Source organism: Phalacrocorax aristotelis, chromosome 21 (genome assembly GCF_949628215.1).
Source record: "Phalacrocorax aristotelis chromosome 21, bGulAri2.1, whole genome shotgun sequence".
NCBI classification, from domain to species: Eukaryota; Metazoa; Chordata; class Aves; order Suliformes; family Phalacrocoracidae; genus Phalacrocorax; species Phalacrocorax aristotelis.
In genome coordinates this window covers 3171372-3194003 of record NC_134296.1, presented here as the reverse complement: position 1 = coordinate 3194003, position 22632 = coordinate 3171372, and the positions used below count along the sequence as shown (strand labels likewise).

The 22632-nt window shown below is 59.7% G+C and overlaps 1 protein-coding gene across 1 annotated transcript; it reads right to left on the bottom strand.

Annotated features, from left to right (window-relative positions):
* Positions 1 to 12913: 12913 nt before the first annotated feature.
* FGD2 (FYVE, RhoGEF and PH domain containing 2) lies at positions 12914 to 22015 on the bottom strand. Its single transcript, XM_075115663.1, has 16 exons — positions 21836 to 22015; positions 19517 to 19781; positions 18753 to 18833; positions 18097 to 18245; positions 17541 to 17697; positions 17273 to 17411; positions 16669 to 16727; positions 16123 to 16269; positions 15627 to 15719; positions 15222 to 15301; positions 15113 to 15143; positions 14913 to 15005; positions 14562 to 14687; positions 14216 to 14359; positions 13656 to 13799; positions 12914 to 13571 (listed from the first exon to the last, which is right to left on the bottom strand). The coding sequence occupies exons 1-16, from the start codon at positions 21898 to 21900 to the stop codon at positions 13341 to 13343; spliced, it is 2004 nt and encodes a 667-aa protein (XP_074971764.1). The 5' UTR covers positions 21901 to 22015; the 3' UTR covers positions 12914 to 13340.
* Positions 22016 to 22632: the final 617 nt, after the last annotated feature.

The window sequence follows — 22632 nt, the reverse complement described above, 5'->3', positions numbered from 1 at the left end:
CCCCCCCAGCTCCCTGTGCGGGGGAGCAGCCCCCTGCAAACCCCCATGCCCTTTTGCACAGCCCCAGGGAGGCAATAACCTGCTTTTGGAGGGGCTCTGCCTCTGAGCTCTCAGCTCAGGACCCAGGGGTGTGAGAGGACCCCACAACCCAGGTCCACCCTCCTCGATAGGATTAATGCACTCGCTGACAGTAAATAACCCCCTGAGAGGAATGAGCTCTGCGGGCAGAGATGGGTGAGACCCCTCTTGCTGCAGACCAGGTGCTGAGCAGGGGCGGGACAAGGGGACAGCGGGGGCCGAAGCTCGCCACCGCTCCCATAAGGCACATCCATGGGGGGAATGTCTAAACCAGGCTTGTGCCCCAGAGATGCCCCCATTGCATCTGTAGCTGCCCCACGAACACCCACGGCTGGTACCTGCCCATATGGGGCATTTCCAAGCTAGGACCAGGCTTCACCCTGGGCAAACCTGGGGGGTCCTGCCGAGCTGCCAGCCGCGGCTCCGATCCCCTCCTGAACTGCAGAGTGGTCTTAAATCATTGCGGGAAGGCTGGTAAAAGCCTCGGTGCCTTCAAGCATGAAATACAAAGCACTCACCACCCCCTTTCAGCCTCTTCCTTGAGTGCCCGGCTCACCGCATGAAACCTTTTATATCCCCCCTCCTCGTTTTCCCCCGCTAGCCCGGAGAGCGCCGGCACGCCGCCAGCCCCTCCACGAGCAGCACAATCCCAAATAGCCTTTATTATTTAAAAAAAAAAAAAAAAAAAAAAGGGAGATAAACCAAGGCTGCGATTTCCTTTTTCACCTCTGAAATGTCACGGGGGGTGAGGAGGAGGGACAGGAGGCCAAATCCACCCCATCGCCTGTGTTCACCCCAAAACCAAATCTGCTGAAGGGCTTGATTTTTAATGGGAAGGGCTCGGAGAGGCATTTTGCAATGAGGGTAGGAACGACTGCAGATGTGCGACAGGGATGTGGAAAGGTCCCCATTGCTTCATCGCTGGATCAGCCTCTGGCAGAGCCAGGACCCACTGGGCACCGCGGCGAGGGGGCTGGTGGACCCTGGTGAAGCTTTTCCCCAGCACGATGGGGATGCACGGTCCCACCATGGTCCGATGGAGCTGGAGGTGGCCAAGGGTGCTGCAGGGTGCTGGGGAGCACCGCCCCCGCATCCCAGTGGTGGTGGCGGGCTGTGGACGGCTTCGTGGGGTGATGCCATCGCAGGCAGATGGGGCTGTGGGAGGGCGGGGGGCGCAGGGCTGTCCCTGGGTGCCGGGGAAGGATGCAGATGGCGCGGGGTGGGATGCTGTCGCGCTGCTATCAATCAGCGGCGGCTTTACCGAGTGCGGCAGCGTCTCCGGGGTGTAAATCAGAGCTGAACAAGACGGAGGATTTCTCTCCAAGATCTGGCCTTGCCATCAGCATTTGCTCCAGCGACAGTGTCGCGACGGGGAGACCTCACGTCCCTGCCGGCTTGGCCAAGGGCGCGTGAGGACATCTGCGTGAGGATGCTTCGTGTGCTACCGCTCTGCCTTCGGGGGAGAATGGCCTGGGGGAGCCTGAACAGCAGCTCCTGGAGTTCTGAATCCCTTTTTAGCATCTCCTCTGTTTTGCACTCTTCCGTGTCCCGCTGATGGAGTCCCAGCCAAGCAGGCATCTCCCCACCCGCCATGGCCCTGCAGGTCTTTGTAGGGAGCAATAAGGCACCTGGGGTTTCTGCACCACACCTGCTCCCTTCCCAGAGCAGGGTTTATCTGTGCAACACCAGTGTTTGCTCCCAAGCCTGCCCCAAAGGGAGACTGGGATGGGGACAGGGGCTCTGGGGAGCCCTTGGGTGGCCAGAGGCAGTCTGGCTTCTGCAGGTGGCCTGTCCCCTTGTCCCCGTCCTGCCTGGGACAGGAAGGGGGACGTGGCTGGGGAGTTTCCATTCCTCCCTGGTTTCCTTAGTATCCTTTTGGTGTAGGTAGTCCCAGGTAGCACAGCGTCTCCGGTCCCCGTGGCAGTGAGGACAAGCCCAGGGAGCTGCTTTCCTGCCTTAAACCTCTCCTTTGGCCACCGAGAGAGAGTGCGTTTCCATTTCCCCCACATCAGGCAGTATTTCTCCAATTGCAAGGATCGACTTCGACCACCTGGAGCCGGCCCCAGTCCGAGCTTAATGCCGTTTGCACTTGAGCTTTTCCTTCCCGTGTCCTTTATTCCCCTTCCCAATGCTGTAGGTGCCTAGTGAGGCCAGTGCTGCCAAATTGCTTCATCTCTTTCCAAACGTCGCCCACCTGGAAGCCAGCCCAGCCCTCAAACCGTGCCGCTCAGGTGTCCCCGTGCCGTGCCATGCTGTGCCTGGTCCAAGCATCGCTGGCTTCACCACAATTCAGCTGAAGGCACCGCTCTTTGCTGTCCCAGTTTGCTCTGCAGGGTTTCACCTTCCTTCTCCTACCACTTGTCTGTTCTCTCCCAGGTTCCTCCATCGCTCCCCACGCTCCCTCCTGCCCGTCCTTCAGCTGCTTCCCCAAAGCTGGGGCATTTCCCTGCTCCCGATGAAAGGTGACTGGATCTGCTCCTTCCCTGCTGTGGCAGCGGCTGGGGCAGAGCCTTCAGCGGGGGGAGAGCGGGTGAGCTCCCTGCCCCCTCTCATGTGAGCATCTTTCATCCCTGCACAAACGTGCTCACATTTAAAGCATAATTACCGTGTGAGTCAGCCCTTTCAGCAAACGCCCGACAGCTCCGTCCCCGCGTGCCCCGATTCCTCCCGCAGCTCCCCCCGTAACCCCCCCCGGCCCTGGGGATGCGCGCTTGGGGCATCACAACCCGCTGTGGCTTATGGGCTAGATTTTGGGGGAAGCAGGGTTGAAGGTGCGGAGCATCACGTCCCCCAGGAGACGTTCAACCCCTGGGGACGGTGATGCTGGAGAAGGGGCTGTGGTCCAGCATCCGCCCAGTGCATCCCGGGCTGGGGCTCCCAGCGAGCGCCCGGGAGCAGGGGAGGGCTGGGCGGCTGCAATTATTCAATATGGAGCAACCCTGACCTGCTGACAAAGGCAGAGTTATTTTTAAAAAGCAACTACTCAGCGAAATTCGCCTCCACCGCCCGTCCTGCTGCTGCTGCCCGCCGCTGGGGAGAAGTCTGTCCCGGGAAACATGGCTTTTGGATGCCTGAAACAGGGGGCAGGAGCGTGGTCCCTGCCCTGCACCCTTCCAGCCCCCTTCCTGGGCTCTGCTGGATTTTCAGGCTGCCGAATCCTCCGTGGAGCGATGAGAGCATCACAACCTGCTTTTCAGCTCTATTTGCAGCCCCACACATGTGGAGAGCCCAGGGGTCCCGGTGCTGTGGAGGGGAGGGTATCCTGCATGCATCCCCCCTGGGGCTAACTGAAGCATCACCCCACTCCCTCCACAAGCAGCAGGACGGGTCCTGCCTGGCTCAGGGGCCTTTTTTATTGCAGGATGATGCCCACCGTGGTAATGGCCATGGTGCCAGCACCAGACCAGCATGGCAGTGGGATTGCATGGTCCTTGCCCCTGTGCAGGGTGGGATCCCATGGGTCCCCCATCCTTGCTCCCCCCTGCTTGGTGTCTGGGTGAGGAGCACCCCCGGCATCTGCCCGCATAGGGCGGGTTGCCCTCTCCATGCCAAGACCGCTGGCATCGCGGAGGGATGCGGTCAGAGGAGGGTTTGGCATTTGCAGGGGAAGAGCTGGACCCACTCCAAATTTCCAGGGTGAGAAAGTCACCCCAAGCCGTGCTCCAGCTCCAAACAAACGCCCAACTCGAGGGGCTGGTGATGCTTCTTCACTCCCAGCCAGGTGAGACCTCAGCAGTCCAACCTTGCAGACCTCCCTTTTCCAACCAAAAAGACTCAGGGAGGTTTTAATTCCCAGTTACGGTGTGGGGTCCGCTCCAGGAGTGCCCGGCCACTGCCTGGCAGAGGCTGTGCTCCCCAGCCCCGCTCACCTTCGCTCCCCCGAGGCAGCCACGCTGCCCGGGAGCCCTTCTTCCCTTTATTGCCACGATGTGAATTAATACCCATTTCCTGAAGCTTTTATGGTTTCCTCCCAAATGGCTCTTACATCAGGGGGATATTGGGTTACAGCAAATACCAGCAGTGAGGAACGAGCCCAGGCTCTGCCCGCTCCTAAATCCACTGGTGCATTTGGGCACCATCAGCCTCCAGTCCAGCTCCCCCCCAACCCCGTCCCTCCCCCTGGAGCTGGACAGCCGTGCTGCTGGCAGCAAATGACCCCCTTGGGACGGTGGGAACACCAAGGACCCTCTTGAACCTCTGCACGGGGAGAGTGGGGCTGACTGAGCCCCTGGGGTGCAGGGATTTGGGGGTGGCCCCTGGTTTCAGGGCGGTTTCGGGGTGCCTGGTTTGGCTGCTGGGGCTCCTGCCTCTGTCTCGCTCCGAGCGCACGCACACCTCTCGGGCTGGTTACTGTAGAAACGAAATTAGTAAGGGGAGGGAATGCAATCCCAGAGCTAATTAAGGTAATTACAGCTTCACACCAGCTGCTCACGAGGTCCAAGGACCTTCTGTAACTTGTGGAGGGGATCAGCCACTCAGGGGACTTTGAACTCCAGCTCCCCAGGACTGCGAGACTTCGGAGGCACTCGGGATGGGCCGTGTCACTCACCACTGAGAGGGACACCGAGCTGGGGGTTGCACAGCCCCACATGTGCCAGCCCCATTGCAGCAGCGGGACCCAGGCTGGGTTTAGGGTCTGGGGTGGGTTTGGGATCCCTGGAGAGCTGCTTTGGAGGGGGTTTGGTGCTGGGGGGCCGGCAAGAGGTTCTCCCCGAGCCCAGGGCAGCCTGCCAGTGGTTGCACTTTACAGATGTGTCATTTTGGCTCTTCAACTGGGGACGCGCTGACCCAGCGGGGAGGGAAACTGCAGCAAGCAGGGTCAGGGTCCCCCTCTGTCCCACAGGGGCTGGCCGGCTGAGGCCGAAGGGTGCAGGATGGGTGCAGGCAGCAGGGAGGAGGCATGACCCGGGGCTGGTGGGTGTCAGGAGCATTTGGGTGGGAGTGACGTGGAGCTGGGAAAGCAGACATCTGCCTCAGGGTTGGATGAACCCACTGGGACCAGTTAGGCACCCTGGGGACAATGCAGGGATGGGGTGGCTGTGGGGTCCGGCATGGAGCCACCCCCAGTGTCTGGGGGGCAGGAGCATCCCTGGGTGTCCCGCAGCCTCCTGTCGGCTGGCGAAATGTTACTGCCTAGCGGGTGCCTTCCCACAAAACATGTTTTTTGGAGCTGATTTCTGGCACCGTCCAGGGGCAGGAGCTGGGGGAACGTGGACAAACATGTTTTTTCATGCCCTGGCCGAAACCGCCCGGCGGCCTGGCTGCGGCGCTGAGCCGGGGGCGGGGGGGGCTTCGCTGCCCAGGGACCCGCGGGCTGGCGGAGGCCAGGGCTGGGGACAGAACCACCGGGTGCGTGGCGGTGGCAGTGGCGTGGCAGCGCTGGGAGCGGGCGGTGATTCACCGCTTACCAGCACGCTGATATTTATTACCCAGCTTCGTTACGGGGACGACATGAAATGTGGTGCAGGGAGAGGGGGAAATAAATACAGTGCTGGCGCGGGGGGCGGCAGCATCCCCCGTGAAACCCAATGGGTTTCCCCATCCTCCTCCACCGCCGCTGCTTTCTCTGGCTGGTGGATTTTGATGGAGGAAAATAAATGCTTGCAAAAATCACTCTCTCTCCCGGCTTGTCCCCATTTGCCCTGAGCTTTGGCAGCTCTGCCGGGGTGGGCTGGAATGTGGCGAGAACGGGAGCGAGGAGAGAGGGACAGCAGGAGGGGACTCCCCCGGGATGCTCGGCCCCAACAGGGCGATGGGACCGAACTAGGACCCCCTCCTGCATGGGACCCCCTGTCCTGCAGTCTGTTCCCCACAGTCTTGGGGGAAACTAGCCACGACGTGGAGCTGCCCAAGGTGCACAGTCATGAGAACTGCCCAGCTCAGTACATGGATCAGAGGCGGGAGTGGGGCCCCGTGGGATGGAGAGGTGGGAGGGAAGGGAGCAGATCCCCTGAGCTGGTCCGTAGAGCTCATCCCCCGCCCCGAGGAGGGTAGTGTGGGAAGAGAGAGGCAGTCCTGGTCTGGGGCTGGATCCAGTGGAGGGGGACAGATCCAAGGCAGCAGGATGGATCCAAGGCAGGAGGATGGATCTGGTGCAAAGGGAACGAGCCGAAGCCGAAGGATGGAGCTGGTGTGAAGGGACAGATCCAGCGCAGAGGGGTGGGTCGGATGCGGAAGGCTGGTTCTGCTGCAGGGGGATGGAGCTGCTACAAAGGGACGGGTCTGATGCAGAGGGCTGTAGCTGAGGCAGACGGATGTGACTCAGAGTGACATGAGCACAGGGGTTTGTGTCCCCCCCACCCCCACCCTGCCATCAGCACGGGGCTGAGCCCCTCTCCCTGAGCACTGTGGGCAAATGGGCCCGTCACCTCCCCTCACCCCGCCAGCAGAGCCCCACCTGTGCCCACCTGTGCCTCAGTTTCCCCGCGCAGCCAAGGGGCAGAGGCTCCTCCGTCCCCATTTCCCTGCACACCTCCATCTGTCCATCTACCCCTCCAGCGGCACGGTGAGGACGGGGGCTCCGACCTCTGCCCGCAGCAGCTGGGAAGGGCCGGAGCGACGCGGGGCCAGCATGAGCCACCCCCCCCGTGTTATTTATAACCACCTCCAAGTGCCGGTGTGCGGCGGCAGCGCCCGGGGATATTTTTAGCCCGCTGCAGGGAATCACGGTGGCGAGCGCTCGGGAGCAGCAGGAGGGAGGGAGAGGTGCTGCAGCACGAAACCCTGCCAGCATCTCTGCTCCGAAAACCCCCAGCCTCGCCGCCCACCCTTTTCAGGGAGGAGAGCCCCCCCACGCTGGGTTGGCTGCAGGGTCACGCCTGGCCTTGGCACCATTGCATCCCTTAATGGCCTGCTGGGACCTGAGGGACCGCGTCCCCGTGCCTCCCACCCCAAAAAGCTGGATGCGGGCACAGGACTGCACCCCGGCATGGGGCACCCACCGAGATGTGGGGTGCCGAGGGGAGGCTGGCGGCGGAGGGGCTGCGCGGGCTGCTGCTGTCTTCTCGAGACAGGAAGACATTAGGCGAGCGGCGCTGTCTGCATCTCTAATCGGCCTCGCTCCCGCCGGCTGCCTCCTGCTCCCCCGCCCAGCGCCGCGGCGGAGGCTGCGGGAAATCCGGGCGAGGGCACCCCCGGGCGTGTGGCTCTGCTCCCCCGCCATGGGCGCTGCCGCCGGCCCCGCTGCTGCGGCCACCCCTGCCCTAGCTGCCCTCTGGGTGGGTGCTCTGCACCCTGCAGCGCCCGCGTGGCACTGCCACACGCACACGCCCCCGTGCGCGCGCGCACATACACGTGTGCATCACTGGCACAGCAAGGAAGGAGCACCCATCATGAGCTCTGGGGACAGAGGTGCCACCCAGGCCCTGCTGAGTGGGGCGGGACCCCTTGTGACAGCACCCCCCATGCACAGGGATGCCAAAAGCACTGCAGCTTCACCCGCTGTGACTCCTCCCCCCTTACACCCAGTGCTGGCAACGTCCCCAAATTTTCCAGACCCCAAAGCCCACTGCAGCCTACGGCAGCTGCAGAGCACCTGGGGTCGACTTCCCAGGCACCCCAGGCGCCCGGGGATCTGGGCACCCAGGACCTGGGCTGGGCACCCCAGGGTGCAGGGACAGACACCCGTCCCGGGCAGGGCCGGTGCGGGCGTGGGGCCGAGGTGTGAAGCGCCGCCCTCCTGTTCCAGGCAGTTTCCCAGTTTATTTTCTCCCCTATTAGATTCCAGCTGGCAGGACAGAGCCTATAAATATACATAAGAGCTCATTTAAATGACGGTTTATTCGGGAGCAAATTCCACAGCTGCCTGGCAGACGGCTTGATGCAGCGGGTGAGAGCCGTGCCTGAAACGCCGGCTGTGCCTCAGTTTCCCCATCTGGGTGGGAATGGCTTTCCTCGCATTTTTGACGATCTATTCCTGGAAAGCCCAGGGTGTTATTATTGAGGCTATTTATAGTACGATAAATGGGTTATTAATATGATTATTCGCAACGTGGCAATGGGTAATTGCCCCGGGTGCAGATGACACCCTGTGTGTGTGAGGTGGTGCACGGGGACGGTCTCAGCCCCAACCTGCCTCCAGTCCAGAGGAAAACTCACCCCAAAATCCCTGGGGGGCATCAGGCTGTGCTGGGTGGGTGATGGGGTCCCACGGCCGAGCTGGAGGCTGGCGGCTGCCGGAGGGGTTTGGCGCTGCCGTGCCCCGCGCTGGGGTCCAGCTCGTGTTTCGATCATGATGATTAGCTGAGTCACAGCTGGGGTGCTGCTAATTAAATGTATTTCTTAATTAACAAGATCACAGAGAAGGCCTGCCAGCCCGGCTTGGCTTTCAATCACGGCTGACAGAGGCAGCTGCGGCCACAGAGGTACCGCATGGCCTGAGGTGTGATGAGCATCTCCGTGCTCATCTCTGCCCCTGTGGCCGCCTCTGCTGCTCTCACACCCCAGGAGCCCATTTCCCCACACAGCAGCAGTGTGAGGATGAGGAGGGCTCGTACCCGGCATCATCCAGCCCTGGGCGAGGCGAGCGGGGCGGTGTCAGCCCCTGGATGTCGTGGACCTAGGGTGCAGCGAGCGTGTCGGTGCTCAGCGCAGGGCTGGGCCACCCTCTGCTCCTGCCCTGTGACTCAGGGCTGCTTCTCGTCCCTCCCCCCCACCAGAGCCATGACCGAGCCTGGCTATTAATATTAATAACAAACCCCTGCAGCTGCTATTCACTGATCTCAAAGCACAACCTGAAGTAACCCCCGTCCCGCTCCCCGACGGGGAAATCTCTGCTCCCCGCCGGATGGGGAAGCTGAGGCACAGGAACTGGGGCAGCATCAGTGCCAGGAGTGGGGCAATCTGGGGCTCTCCCTGCTCCCCACTAGGGACTGGCCTGGAAGATGGGGCAGAAACCCCCGGGGAGGTACCCACGGGTGGGTGAGCCAGAGCGGGTGGGGAGGGTTTTTTTTGGTTGTGAAAAAAACAAAAGAGAGAAAAAAAATAAATACAAATAAATAACAGAGCCCATTCTGCCCCCCAGCCTGAGCTCTGCCCCACGGCGATGGGCCGATATCCCTGCGGGAAGCAGGGGCTGAGCTCTCCGGGGTGGGTTTCATGCGTCCTCGCCCGCTGGCATGGGCAGGCGGCGGCGCTGGGGCTTCTCCCTGGCTTTGGCAGTCTGGTCATGTCCTGCCGGGGAGAGCAGCAAGACTGAGTCACGTTCCAGCGGCAGCAGTGACTCACGGCCGCCCCAGCCTCCCGGGGAGCAGCCGGCACATTGCAGAGATTCCTGGATGGAGGCAAGAAAATAAAATTAAATAATAACAACGTCAGCCCCCCCCCCCCTTCCTTCCCCCAGCCTCCTGCAACACAGGCGCAAACAGCAAATTCCTGCGCCACCGGGAAACACCTCCCGCCTCGCCAGACGCCGAGATGCACGACCTGGTTCTCAATTGCATGAAACACCCTTTGCCAGCAGCCTGTGGGGGCCCCCAAAAAGGAGGTGGAAGCTGCCCCCCCTCCCAAAAAAGCTCCCCCAAGCCTGGCAGTGAGGTCCTGCCAGTGCAATGAGAAGGGGGGATGCAGCTGGCTGGATCCTGGGGTCCCCCGCCTGCTTTGTGTTTCTCCCTGGGGGGTGTGGGAGGTACAGAGAGGGATGGGGGGTGCCCCAGCCCTAAGGTTGCACAATCCTGGCTGTGTTTGTTGGTTTTTTTTGGAGGGGAGAGCATCACAGATATTTTGCACCATTTAGCATCATCTCCCATCCTTAAATCCCCCCAGCCGGGGGGGGCCTCCAGCCTCAGGGGAGCAGGGGGTCCCACGTGTCCCCACAGCCCCGGGCATGGTGGGGAGGGATGCACTGGGGCAGGGCCCCGCTGCGGCTGCCTTTGGCCTTGGCGTATCTATTATTTAAAGCTCTCGGCGGGAGCGGTGGGAACCCCCGTGGGCTGCGGAGGCTGCGCAGCGGGGAGAGGCCATGCTGCCGCAGCTCCGGCCTGCGCAGCCCCAGCGCCGCGGCGCTGCAGCGAGGGCGATGCTGCCGAACGGCCCCCCGGGGGGCTGCACGCTCGGCGTCATCCAGCAGAGCCCCTCCCGGTCATGAGCCCTATAGGGGATGGCGCAGGGGAATGCACCTGTGGAGTTTGGCACCTATAGAGCCCAACACCTATAGAGCAAGAGCCCCCACTGCAGAGGGCTGGCCCCTATGGAGCCTGACTCCTATACAACGTGACCCCAGGCGCTGTACAGCAGGAGCTATCGCCCCAGTGATGCAGCCTGGGAGACCAGCCCCTATAGAGCAGTAAACTCCATCTCACATAGCAGAGTGCAGGCCCTATAGGGACCTGCAATTAGCAAGCAAGAGAATATGCCCAATAGAGCAGTCCCTATAGAGGGGGAATGCCTACCCTGCAGAAAACCCCCCTATAGAGCCTGACCCTATAGACCAGAGCCCCCAGAACACACAGCAAGCAGGGAGCAGCCCTGCAGGCCAGGGGCGTGGGGTTTTATAGGGCCCATACGGTCCCAATCCTATCGCACACCTGGGGGGACATGTGGGGGAACCACCCCTGTGACCCGCTGAGCCCCTTCCCGGGGAGTAGGGGGGGATCGCACCGCACAGAGCCCTGCAGCTGCGTGCAGGGGCGACAGCAACACCCCCTCCCCACTTCTCCATGTTCCCGCTGGCCACCTCTCGGCTTGCTCCATGCCCTTGAACCTCTCTGCACCCCCTTTCCCGCAGCACAGGGCAGGTGGGGGTGTGGTACCCCGGGGTTTGGGATGAGCACGGGACAACGAAGCCTCTGCAAGGCGGTGGCCGTACCAGCACTCGTTCCCCTTTGCTGTGGGCTTGGTTTTCTCAATGAGGGGTGGCCCGGCCCCCAGCGTAGCTACAGCGCGTGGGTTTCACAATGTATTTTGGTCAGTGCTTACAAGAAGAGGCCATGGGGAGGGCTGCGGCGGGGGGGGGTTTTCCAGTAAATGGCCTCTGAGCCTTCCTCATTCTTGAGAATAGGAAACTGTGCGACTTCTCCATGGGGTTTCGTTTTCTGCGTGGGGAGGCAAGAGGCCAAACTGCTCCGCTTGACCATTGCTGCAACACAGCCAGGCGACCAAGAAAGCACGGGAAGAGAAAAATTCATCAGTGCGTTTGCTGCACATCTTGGGTGCAGAAATATATTTTTTTTTCCTGGGAAAGCAGAGCAGGGGAATCACGAAACCCCATGAGTTAGGTCTCCCACCAGCCTGTGTCAGGGATGCCCGGGGCAGCCGAGCGATGCTGTCTCCCAGCCAGTTGTCCAGCATGATGCTGAGGCCGCAGCAGTAACTCGCCCTGGTGCCCCGTCACCCCCTCCATCCCTTGGTAGCCTCTCTTCCCCAGCAGACCCTTTCCCCCGGCACAGGTGGATGCTGCAGCGGTGCAGTGGTCCCTGAGGGCGGCTGGGGGGCCGGGAGCAGGGTGGGTAGGAGCTGGTAAAAATAGCACCCAGGTGCCCTCTGCCCCAGAAGAGATTTCTTGTTCAGTAAACAGGAAATCTATTCTTAGGCCCATTCATGAGTCGCTGGCTGATGGCAGCTCCCTGCTCCGGGCTCGTTTTGTTCCTCGCTGACACAGGGATGACGCTGAGGCGGAAGGCCACCACGCAGAACCTTCCAGCCCCACGGGCTTCCCCTTGCTCGCTCTTCCCCCCACCCCCAGCAGCACGATGCGCTCTCTGGCTTTTCCAGGGGTGCTGGCATTTCTCTTTCACGTGAGGCAGTGGTGTGAGGTGAGGGTGGTTTTGGGGTGTCTCTGGAAATTCTGGTGCTATTTGCTTCTGGGCTCAGCCACATGCTGGGTGGCACCCCAAGGGGCCATTGCTCTGGCAGAGCTCTCCCTCTGACATCCAGCTCCTCTCCCCCTTCCTCAATGGTATCGCTTTAAGCTGGAGGAGGTAAAGCCACCACGGTTCGCCCTTTCCTGGAATGAGCTGAGCTGGGTACATCGAGGGAGGAGGATGATTCTCACAGCTTTTTTCTGACTCCCCAAAGCCCCCCAGAGTGGTGACGGCTTTGGTTCCCATCTTTTCCCCAAGTGTTGTCCCCAGTTGCAGTATCTGCCTCCAACTTGCTTCCCTTTCCCCTCTCCATGGATCCATTTAGCTCATGACACCCCTGGGCCCTGCTGAGGCTGCTGTGCTTCTGGCTGCTGGGCTGGAGCTGCTACATGGTCTGGGTGCAGGCAGAAATCCCTTCCTGCCAGGGACAGCCTTCCCTGCCTGCTGGGGACAGTGGGCTCCCCCAGCTCCCTGCATGGGGCTCCCGCATCCCACGGCTCAGAAACGTCAGCTTCTGCCTGTGCAACGTTTTTGGGGAGCTAAAGAGGATGCAGAGAGAGAAACGTGGGGCTGTAGCCTGCAGCGCTGGGCGAAATGACTGGGGATGCTCGTTACACTGACGCCGGAGGGGGGAGTTCCCCCGTGTCTCCGCAGCACCACTGCCCTGCACCAGTGTGGCACCACCATCTGTGCCGACCCAGCCTCGTCCCAGAGCATCTCCCCACAAGGAAACAAGTGACGGAGAGAGGTACGAGGGTGGAAGGTGCTTGTGGCGCACAGGGGAAGTCTGGGATGGGCAGGAGTGCAGGCTGGCATGGAGATGCGGGCTGGGGGTGTCTGTGGTTAAGGGGTTGCAGCAGTGTGAGGCCAGGAGTGGTGGCAAGCCAGGAAAAGGATGTCCAAAATCCAGCACTAGGGTCCCTGAGGGTGAGCTACAAGCGGTGTCTCTTGCAGGGTGCCAGACCAGGCGATGTGGTGCCCTGGGCGCTCTGGAATATACATCCCCCTCCCCAAAAAGGCTCCTTGGACTGCACACGGGGGTTGCAGGTAGAATTTATCGCAGCAGTCCCAACGCCACAAATGCTTTCAGAAAACTCGGCATCCCCCTGCACCATCCATCGCCGGGGGCAGGCTCGCGGAAGGCTGAGGCATTGCTGCCCTCGGGCGGCAGCCGGCGGCACGGCACGGCGGGCCAGGGACAGGCTGGCTGCAGGGGTGCAGGCTCCCCAAAACCCCCTGGCTCTCCCTCCACCTCACAGCTTAGGTACCTCCATCGCCTCTGTCCGGTGCGGAGAGCAAGGATGGAGAGGAAGAGCCGGCTTGTCCGTGCGGTGGCAAGCGTGCCTCACCCTTTTTTGTGATGAAAAACCAAAGCGCAGGGGGTGGAGGAGCTGCCTGAGGCTGGCTGTAAGCGGGACGGGCGGGGGTCTGACCCACCAGGCAGCCCAGGAGGTGGGCATGGCCTCATTCTGCTTCATCACAGGACTCTGCATCCTCTTCCTCCTCTGGGTGTGTGAACCCCCTGGCGGAACGCGCCATGGCCCTCATCCAGCGCCGCTTCAGCTCCTCAGTGTCGGCCGCGAAGGTGTAGACCTGCCGGGACTGAACCAGCTGGAAGAGGTGGCGGGAATCGTCCTGGGGCAGGTCCTTCACCTCGTAGCCCAGCAGTGGGATGGAGGTGTGTGCTCGGACATCCTGCCAAGAGCGGAGACAGCAGTGGGAGGCAGGGGACAGGCACACTGGGCTGTCCCTTGCAGGTGGAGCTGAGCCCGGCCTTACCTGGGGGGCTGCGTAGATGTACAGCACGAGGGGATCATCCTGCGGGATCACGAACCAGCCCCGCGTGCCCCCCTTGCTGTTCTTGTCCAGCAGCTGCAGGGAACTGCACAGCAAACTCCTGCCTGATACCTCTGCGGCTTCTTTCTGCCAAAAAAACCCCAGCAAACAAGTCCCTAAATACCCTGTGTGGGAGGCAGAAAGGGCACTGAGCAAAGGTAGTTTCCCGGGGAGTTCCCTGCCTGCTCCACAAAACCTCCCAAAAACCAGGGGCACGTGAGGGGCGGTCCTGGCTGTGAGGGTCCTGCTGAGATCCCGTGGCGGAGAGAGCCCTGGGTGCCCCATCCCAAGGCTCAGAGCAGAAGGGAGGGGGCTTACATCTGGCAGCCTTGCAATCAGCAGGCTCCCTCTGACTGCTGTGGGAGTGACTCCCACCCCTCCTGCTGCAGGCACATGGCTGGGCTGTGACAGGGAGGCTGGGGACCAGGGTCGGGAGCAGAGCTCAAAGCAAGAGGGAGAGGAGCAGGGCACAGGGAGGATGGGCAGGGAGGGACAGAGCTCACCTCCAAGATGCCTTTGTGCTTCTCCCGGTCCTCAAGCACCACGCGGCCTGTCAGGAAGACATAACACTCCTGGCACACACGGTTCAGGCGGTTCCCATCATACTGTAGCTCAGCTTTGTAGTCAGAGCAGCGAGCGCACACCACCTACAACCACCAGACAGGGACACTGGTGAAACTGGGGCAGGGCTGGGGGATCCCAGAGACAACTCCATGAGGAGCTGAGGGGCAGGAGCAGCCCCGAGCCCAGGGAAAGGGGAACAAGGTGTAGGAGATGTGCTTCTGCCCCAGTGGCCACCTCAGTGAGCAGGCGAGGAGGGAGGGAACGGGGGGGGGCAGAGCGACTCACATATCCACAAGCTCGGCAATGGTGTCTCCGGCGCGTGATGGCATTGAAGGGCTCCTTGCAGCGCATGCACATGGTCACCAGGTTGTCTCGCACCCACTGTGGAGCTCGGTGGCCCAGCTCCTCTGTCTGGGGGTGGAGATGGTATTGCTGGGGCTGGCTAGCCATGGTCCAGGTGGTCCCGGCCTCTCTGCTCTCACCCCTTCCCCTCCTCAGCCCTTCTCTCCCTCTGCAGCCTCCCTGCCAGCTCTGTTTAGCTAGGGAAACTGAGGCATGGCAAGGTGGGCTCTCCCTGAGCTTCCATACAGGGGTGTGCTGGAGGCAGGCAAGACATAGGGAGGGTGGGAGGGTTACCTTCAATGCAGGGGTGTCCATCTCCAGACCATGCACCGCTGTCTTAAAGGTCTCACTCCTCTTCTCCTTCCTGTCAATGGCATCTTGGAAGGCCTAGAGGGGAAGGCAGGGCTGGAGGGCAGTCGAGGGGGCTGCGCCTGACACAGGGCATCCAGCTGAGGTGAGTGAGATGTGCTACCTCTCCCAGCCCTCAGCAGTACCTTGATCCAGGCGTTCATCTCCTCCCCAGACCTGGGTATGAAAAGGGAGATGGATAAGCCGTTGTCCCTCCTCCCCGAGGGTCTGCAGGACCATCAGCCTTCGCCTTACCTGGCCTGCAGCTCCAGCGTCCGCCGCTTTCCCGAGACCAGGAAGGTGTGAGGGAACTGTGTGTCATTCAGCTCCCGCACCTGAGAGAGACCAAAGAAAGGATGTGGAGCAGCTGACCTCACATCCAGCACACAGGGATCTTCCTCAGTGATGTGGGGGCCAGGGACTTCCCTCGGACACAAGCTCTTCAGCCCCTCAAATCCTACATACACAAGTTTTCACTACAGTTTCACAGGATCAGAGCATATTAGACAGACCTCCTCACCCATGAAGCCACCCCTGGCTCCAGGTCCTTCCTCTTTTCTGAGGAGGTACAGGCCAGCAGCCCCATTACACCCCAGAGTGGGATGCATTTTGGAGAAGCCAGGGTCTGGGTGAAGCACAAAGGCAAGGTGCCTGTCTGACCTTCATGCCGTCCACGTCGATGCGGAGGTGGACCTGGAACTCAGCGCCCACATGGATGACCTTGGGCACGCAGTAGAGCAGCATGTTGTTGAACTGGGCAGTGGGGAGGAGGAGAGGGTTAGCTGGAGCCTTGCACCTGTCTGCTCAGAGCTGGGGGCTTCCCTGGGATCTGGGGGCCTTCATTCTCCTGGGCTGAGCTGGGTCTTGGGAAGAATCCAGCTTAGAAAGCGACTGCTTCTGCCCCAGCCCTCTCCCGCCCTGCAAAGGCAAAGTGCTCTGGGAGCACAACATCCCCCAGGGTGCCAGGGGACGAGCAGGTTCCCAACTACATCCTATACAGGGTGCCCTGCACTGGGGGGCTCAAACCCTCCAGCTCTGAATTCATCCCTTCCGTGCAGAGATGACCCAGCAACACCCTGCCCAGGCTGTGCTGCCCCTCTCCCCATTCCTACCCTCTCTGCTCCCTCCCCCTTCCCCTGGCCATGCCAGCTCCCACCAGGAACAGGTACTTCTCCGATGTGCTGTTGTTGCGGATGGAGATTTTTTGGATCGGCCCCTCCTTGATCAGCTCATTGGAGGGATCCACAATGTCGTCCTCAAGCCCCAGCCGCTGATAGACTGCCCAGAGATTCTGCAGCCGTTCCTGGGGGAAGCACAGAGACTTGTTTCTGTAGGGAGCTGAGCAGCCATAACCTTGTCACCCCTGGGTCCCCTCCATTCCCACCTCCCACACCAGCTGCTGAGTGCCAGGAGAAGCGGCACAGCTCTCTCACCCCAGACTGATCTTCGAGAGAAGCTCCCAGCCTTGAGAAAGCCAGTCACATCACGGCTGATGTTGTAGACATGACTTCCCCAGCCTCGGGGCGATGGGAACAGGTGTCAAGAGCAGGGTTTAACCTCCTCTGCTGAACCCACAGTGCCCCTGTCCCATTCAGGGCAGGGCTGCGCTCCACCGAGTCGCACAGCAACGAGGCCATGAGGAAAACTGGCAAACCACTGTGCCGTGAGCCGCAAAGCACTGCCAACGGGGACAGGCACTCACCATCTCGGCGATAGCGGCGTTTGAGTACTTGGCCACCATAAAAATCATCTCCAGGGCTTCTGCAATGAGAAGAGCAAGGGAGGAGGGCTAAACACTTGCTAGAGAGCCGTGGAGGAAAGCCACGGGGGAGCCATGAGTGTGGTGGCTGCTGCCCTCCCCTGGACACAACCTGAATGGTCCTGAACGCTGTGCAACCGCTTGGCTCCGGCCAGACTGTGCGGTGCGGCGTGGCTGGGGCCCGGGGGGACTCACAGGGGCTCGTTTATCACTCCATCCCAGCAGGACTGGGAGCTGCTGTGATCCATAGGGGTGTGTTAGCTCCCCCAGTCGCTGCAGGTCTCCCTGGGGGATGCTCTGGAAGGATCATCCTTATCCTGAAACACCACCCCACCTTTCCCACTGACTCCATAGACCCTGAACGGGCAGATTAATCCCTCTTCCTGCTAGAAAAGGGTCAGACTGAGAGATTTATACAAGCGCATAGGGCAGCTGGTGAGAGAACCCAGGTATCCTGATGCCCATGTACAACATCAGGGGTTGTTTTTTCCCCTACAAACCCACCCTGCCACTCCCGACAGCGGGGAGAGTCAGACGGAGCCCTTACTCTCTGCATCGTCCCGGTCTGGGGACTCAGGCGGTAGTTTTCGGACATAATCTTTCAGGAGGAGTTCGTAGCGTGGGATCCTCTGCACAGGTTCCAGCATGTGGTGCTGCAGCGTTAGGTTAGCACAGATCTTCTTCTTCTGGGGAAAGACATGGCGCACAGAAAGAGAAACAGTGACCAAGGCAGCTCCCACCCTCTGCTGCTTCTTCCCTGTGGGGAGAGTTTGGGGAGCACTGCTGTGGTCCCCCACCCTGCCGTAGCCCATTACCTGGATGTCAGCAATGAGCTCCTGGAAGGGCGGGGATTTCTCTGACCAGATGGTGATGAGCTCCACAGCCTTGTCGAAGTTCTTTACATATTCGCCGTACATCTTGAGGAACGGCGCAAGCTTCTGGATCACATCCCCGATCCGTGGGTTGCAGCTCCTGTGGGAGGGAACCGCAGACTGGCAGGTTCGTCAGCCCAGCAGGGCAGACAGACAGCGAGGGATAAAGTGAAGTGGCGGCTTGTGCATGGTGGAGGACGGAGGTTTTTACCACCCCAACCTGCTATGTCCCCATACAACTTCCTGCTCTCCAGAACGAGAATGTCCCCAGCTTGCAGCCACCCTGGGCACACCCCTAAAGCACCTGAGATGTCACCCCTGCCTTTTCAGAAATACCCTGATGTGGGCTGGATAATTTTAAGGAAATGCTTTCCCACACAAAGACATTTGGAGCAAAACAGGCTGAGCTCCCTGGTCCTGTTGGGAGACCAAATTCACCACTGCTCTCCCATTCTGGCAAAGCAATCCAGGCGTGCTGCCCTCCCCTCCTGCAGCTCACCAGTCCTCCATGCGCTTCTGCAGCTCTGGCAGGAAGAACTTGGCGTGGAACTGGTAGATGGAGGAGATGTTGGAGAAGATCATTTTCACTACCTCCTCTGGGACTGTCTTCCCATTTTTGGCTTCTTTCATCAGCTCTGTATAGAATACCTGGAAGAAAGAAGGGGTGAATAAAAAGGGACAGGAAGAGGCTTGAGGATCCCATTCCTTCTCTGAGACTGACACACTGCCCCGTGAAAAGGCCTGACTGTGCAGGAGGGAAGTCCCAGGCCCCAAGAGAAGCAGGGAGGGTGGAAGCCTTTGCTGGGACACAGGTGCTCCCTGGAGGTGTGGGGTGTAGGAAAGGCAAAGGCCAGACCTGTTACCTGGCCGTGAAGACCAGCAGCCCAGCATAGCTCTCATCTGTACAGCTTCATTCTCTCCAAAATCTCCAGTAAACTGTCCCTGGCTTGTGTGTACCCCGAACTGAGCCCGGGCTCTGCCACAGGGTCCAAGCCCTGCCGAGGAGCACGTGAAAATTGGTGAGCATGGAGCTGCACCATGGTCCTGCCTGGTTTACCAGCATGGGGTGGCCAAGCTGTGCTGGTGGGGGTAGATGGCAGCAGAACTATTGCTTCCCAGACTTGTGTGGGCCTGTCTGTCTGCTCCCCAGCTCACCTGGTCAAGAAGGTGGAGGCGGTTAACATAAGCCTGCTCTGTCTCTAGCAGCTCCAAAGCAATTTTCTTTTCCTCTGGTTCCTGCGTGGGGAGAAGGGTTCAATCTCGTGGGCTGTGACACAAGCTTTCCCCACCAGCCTGAGGGGATGCAGCTCTGTTCCCCAGTGTTCACAGCCCACATCAAACTGGACCTTGCTCCAGGTGAGAGCAAAGGAAGGACCTCAGCAAAGCATGTGGTAAAAATGAGGGTGAAAACAAAGCGTTTTTGGGGCTGTCAGGAAGTCTGGCTCACATCCTCCTAGGTCAACCCTTTCTCTGTGCCTGTTTTTCCCAGAGCAATACAGGACTAGCAATCCCGAGAAGTGGGGCATGGTGGGGTGGGTTAAGGGTTAACCCTGTGGTCTGCAATTGTAGCAAGACCTCTGAAATTAGTCCTGCAGAAACACGTCTGCAGTTGGCAAAGGGCAACGCAGACCCAGGGATGGCCCAGGAAGGACCTGGCTGGGCCCACCTGTGTATCTGACCCCAGGGCATAGCTATATCAGAGCTGGAAGAGACAAGATCTGCTTGGATCTATCTGACTATGGGGAATTGGCACCCAAAGCATCAGGGAAGGTGCCACTTCTGTCACCTCACACACCGGCCCTTGCAGGTCAGGGACTTGCTCAGGTCCAGCAGAAACCTCAGCTCAGATCCAGCCCACATGACTCCCTGCCTGACTGTGGGCACCCGCCACCCTCTCCTGAGCCACCTCCAGAGCTTACCTTGCTGCCAGGCTCGAGGCCTGGGTCCTGCTGCCTCCTCCAGTCGTCCTGACTGATCTTGTGCCGGAAGGAACGGAGGCATTTGAGGCTGAGCCCCCGCTGACCAGGCTGCTCCTCTTTTTCTTTCTTCACTTGGTGCCTGGCAGCCATCTGGGAGAGGCTCTGGCTGGCAGGGGATGCTGGAAGCTGCTGGGGCTGTCTGGTTGTAGTAGTCTGGCCATGTGGAGCCTGCTTGTCCCTCCAGGCAGATTTGCTGGCCCTGCCACTGAGGATTCAGTGTGATCAGCTCGCCCGTTCCCCCAGCACAGCCCACCCAGCTCCCAGGCCCAGGTTAAAGCCACCATCCTCGAGCACAGGCGATAAGAGGCAGCAGCACCCCAGCACTGATGCAGCTTTGCTCTGCTACAACCCTGCTGATACAAACCAGGGTCTGAAAGCCCATACATCCTGCAAGAGGGGGTAAGGATCCAGCCCCAATTCTGTCAGTGCCTCCTGCTCATGTGGCCAGTCCCTGTCCTGCTCTAAAAAAGCAGGGCTCTGCCATTTATCCTACCCACTGCCATTTATTTTGTGAAGCGTAGCCCTGCCCTTTGCAGTGCTGGCACAGCTCTGGCTTTCTGCCTGCCGCCACCGCAGAACCAAAGCAGGGAGCCAGCAACCTTGGGCATGAGGCTTTAAAAGCCAAATAGCCAAGAGGTGTCAGCCAAGAGGAGGGCTTGTGTAGGTGGTTTTGCAGAGGGGTAGTTTTTTGTTGGTTTTCTCTCTTCCCTTTTCTGGCAAAGACAAGGAAAACAGGTCCAGAGCAGGCACCCAGGGCACAGGCTGTGAAGACGACAGCGAGTTGGCTGTCATCTGGGAGCTGGTCCCTGTGGTAAATTGCTCTGGGCAGAAACTGGAAAGACATCCACTGGTGGCCTGCAGACAGGACTAGGATGAGGAAGAGGGGAAAACTGGGATGAAACTGCACATAAAACCACAAAGCTGAGGATAGGAGATGACTTGAGTGGCAGATGCTCATCTGAAGAGGATTATGGGCCCATCCCCATGCTGAAGAGCATGTCTGTGAGCTTGGGAGTGCATCCACAGCCATGGTGATCCATGGGGACTGGCATAACCCCTCATGTGACAGAGAGGCTTTATCTGTGCCTCCCAGACCTGTGCCAGCCTAAACACACTGCTGAGATCCAACAGGGAACTTCTCTCTTTCTATTTGTGCTGACTTGGGCTAAAGTATTTTCTGTTCCAGAAAGTTTGTTTCCAGGTTCCCCAGCTTCCTTTGAAAGTCATAAGTTGCTTTTATTTCCTCTAAAACAAACTCACGCTTCACGATAAGCAACAGACACACTGCAGCAATGAAATGGAGGGAGATCAAATGCCACAAATGGTTCAAATGCAGCATCACAGACCAAATTTCAACTGTGGGACAACGGGGACAGCCATGATGCTCTGCAGCCATCCGGAGCACGAAGCCCAGAGCAATGTGCGCAGTGAAGATGCAGGTGAAGTTCCTGGAACAGAAGGAAATCTTGGGCCTGACCATCTTTAGGACATGCTGCAAAACTCATCTACCCAACCAGCCAGCCTCATTAAGGCTCACTGAGAGCACCTCACTGATACAAGGAAAGCCAAGATTTGGTATCCCAGTTCAACAGATGAGAAAACTGAGGCACAGACCACAACAATGACTCACCTCAAACCTCAGAGTGACTTCTACACCAGGGGCAAGGCAAATCCCCTTGTTCCGACCCTGGCGCATGCTGCCTGCAGGTCCAAGCTCACGCTCCGTGTGAAAGTGCTGCTTTACGGGGCTGCCATGCAGCCCAAAGGGAACTTGCTCTCCCCCTTAACATGATTCTTTCTCTTCCCCTTGCTAGGAGCCACATCGCTGCAAAGAACTGCATAGTCTGAGGCTTGGATCCTCCCAGACACTCAAGCAGCTAATTCCCAGTGAAGACCCCTGCCTACATATTAGCGAACCAAACTCCTTTTCCCCCACAGCAGGGGAAAATGCATTCACCAGCCAGGCTGATTGCAAAGGGACCGAGCACAGAGGAAACAAGCATGCCACAACCTAACCCTGAGCCAGGCACAGAAACCTCCAGCAAAGTCAGCCATGTCCCACTGAGGTTTTGAGTTCTGTCCATGACCCCACAGCAGAAGGAAGGTACCGGGATAGATCCCAGTGCTAAAGAACAGCAAATTGCCTAGTCGACTTCTCCACAGCCTCCAAAACACCTCCACAGCAGGTTTCTTCCTTCCAAAACCTGCATCCTGTGGATCCCTAACGCACCCACAGCACCCAGGACACTCCCTCCTTACCCGTGCTCTTCAAACACAGCCATCAGGCTCAACATGCTCCGTTGATTATTGGCCTCTCCCTCCATGGTACTGGCTGGGAATGGGTGCTGGGTATAAAGAAGCTGCAGGGGCGGGTGCTGATGGCTGCAGCTTCCTTCTTCTCTTCCCCTCTCTGCTTTGATGTTTCTGGGACCCACGATGTTGTCTGGTGAGGAGGATTTGCACAAGGCAAAGACTTTCTTACTGTGGCAGGAGAGCTTGTCTCTGGGTTGGCCTCAAAAAGAAAGAGGAAGCGTGGCAGGCTGCAAGTAGGAGAAACACTGAGAAAACAATGGGAATTTGTTCAGCCTGGGGGGAACCTTGCTGCATGCCCCAAATCAGCAGCATAACTGAGCCCGCAGCAGCAGTGGGGACAGTGCAAGGGCACAAGGTGGGCAGGCGGCCTGACCTGCTGCACGTGCCTGTCTGCTGGGAGGCCCTGGCGATGGGGTGGGCTGTGTCCCACCACGCGGTGGAGCCTGGGGTCGTGGGCTGTGTGCGAGTCTGAACAGTCCTGCTGCTCAGAGGGGCTGTGGCTGTGGAAGGAGTGAAGGAGTGGCCATGGAAGGGACCTGCTGTGAAGGCGGGAGAGAAAAGGCGAGAGGCTTGCTTGCACTGCAGGCCCCATGGACAACCCCTTCATGTGCGTCCTGCTGGAGCTGACCTTCTGAGGAGAGCCTTTGGGAAAGCAGAGCAGAAGGCAAAGCCCCGCCATACCACATCTTCCCCTGTGCCCCACAGCCTTGCTCCTTGCCTCCCTCCTTTCCCAGTACTGGGGA

Bases quoted from the DNA above. Each gene is read 5' to 3' on its own strand.
- FGD2 (XM_075115663.1), bottom strand. From the start codon at position 21,900: ATGGAGGGAGAGGCCAATAATCAACGGAGCATGTTGAGCCTGATGGCT. The intron at 16,270-16,668 runs GTGAGTGCCTGT...TGCTTCCCCCAG, and splicing joins ACGCCGCTATCGCCGAGATG to GAACGGCTGCAGAATCTCTG. The intron at 15,144-15,221 runs GTAAGGCGAAGG...TTTCATACCCAG, and splicing joins ACGCTGGAGCTGCAGGCCAG to GTCTGGGGAGGAGATGAACG.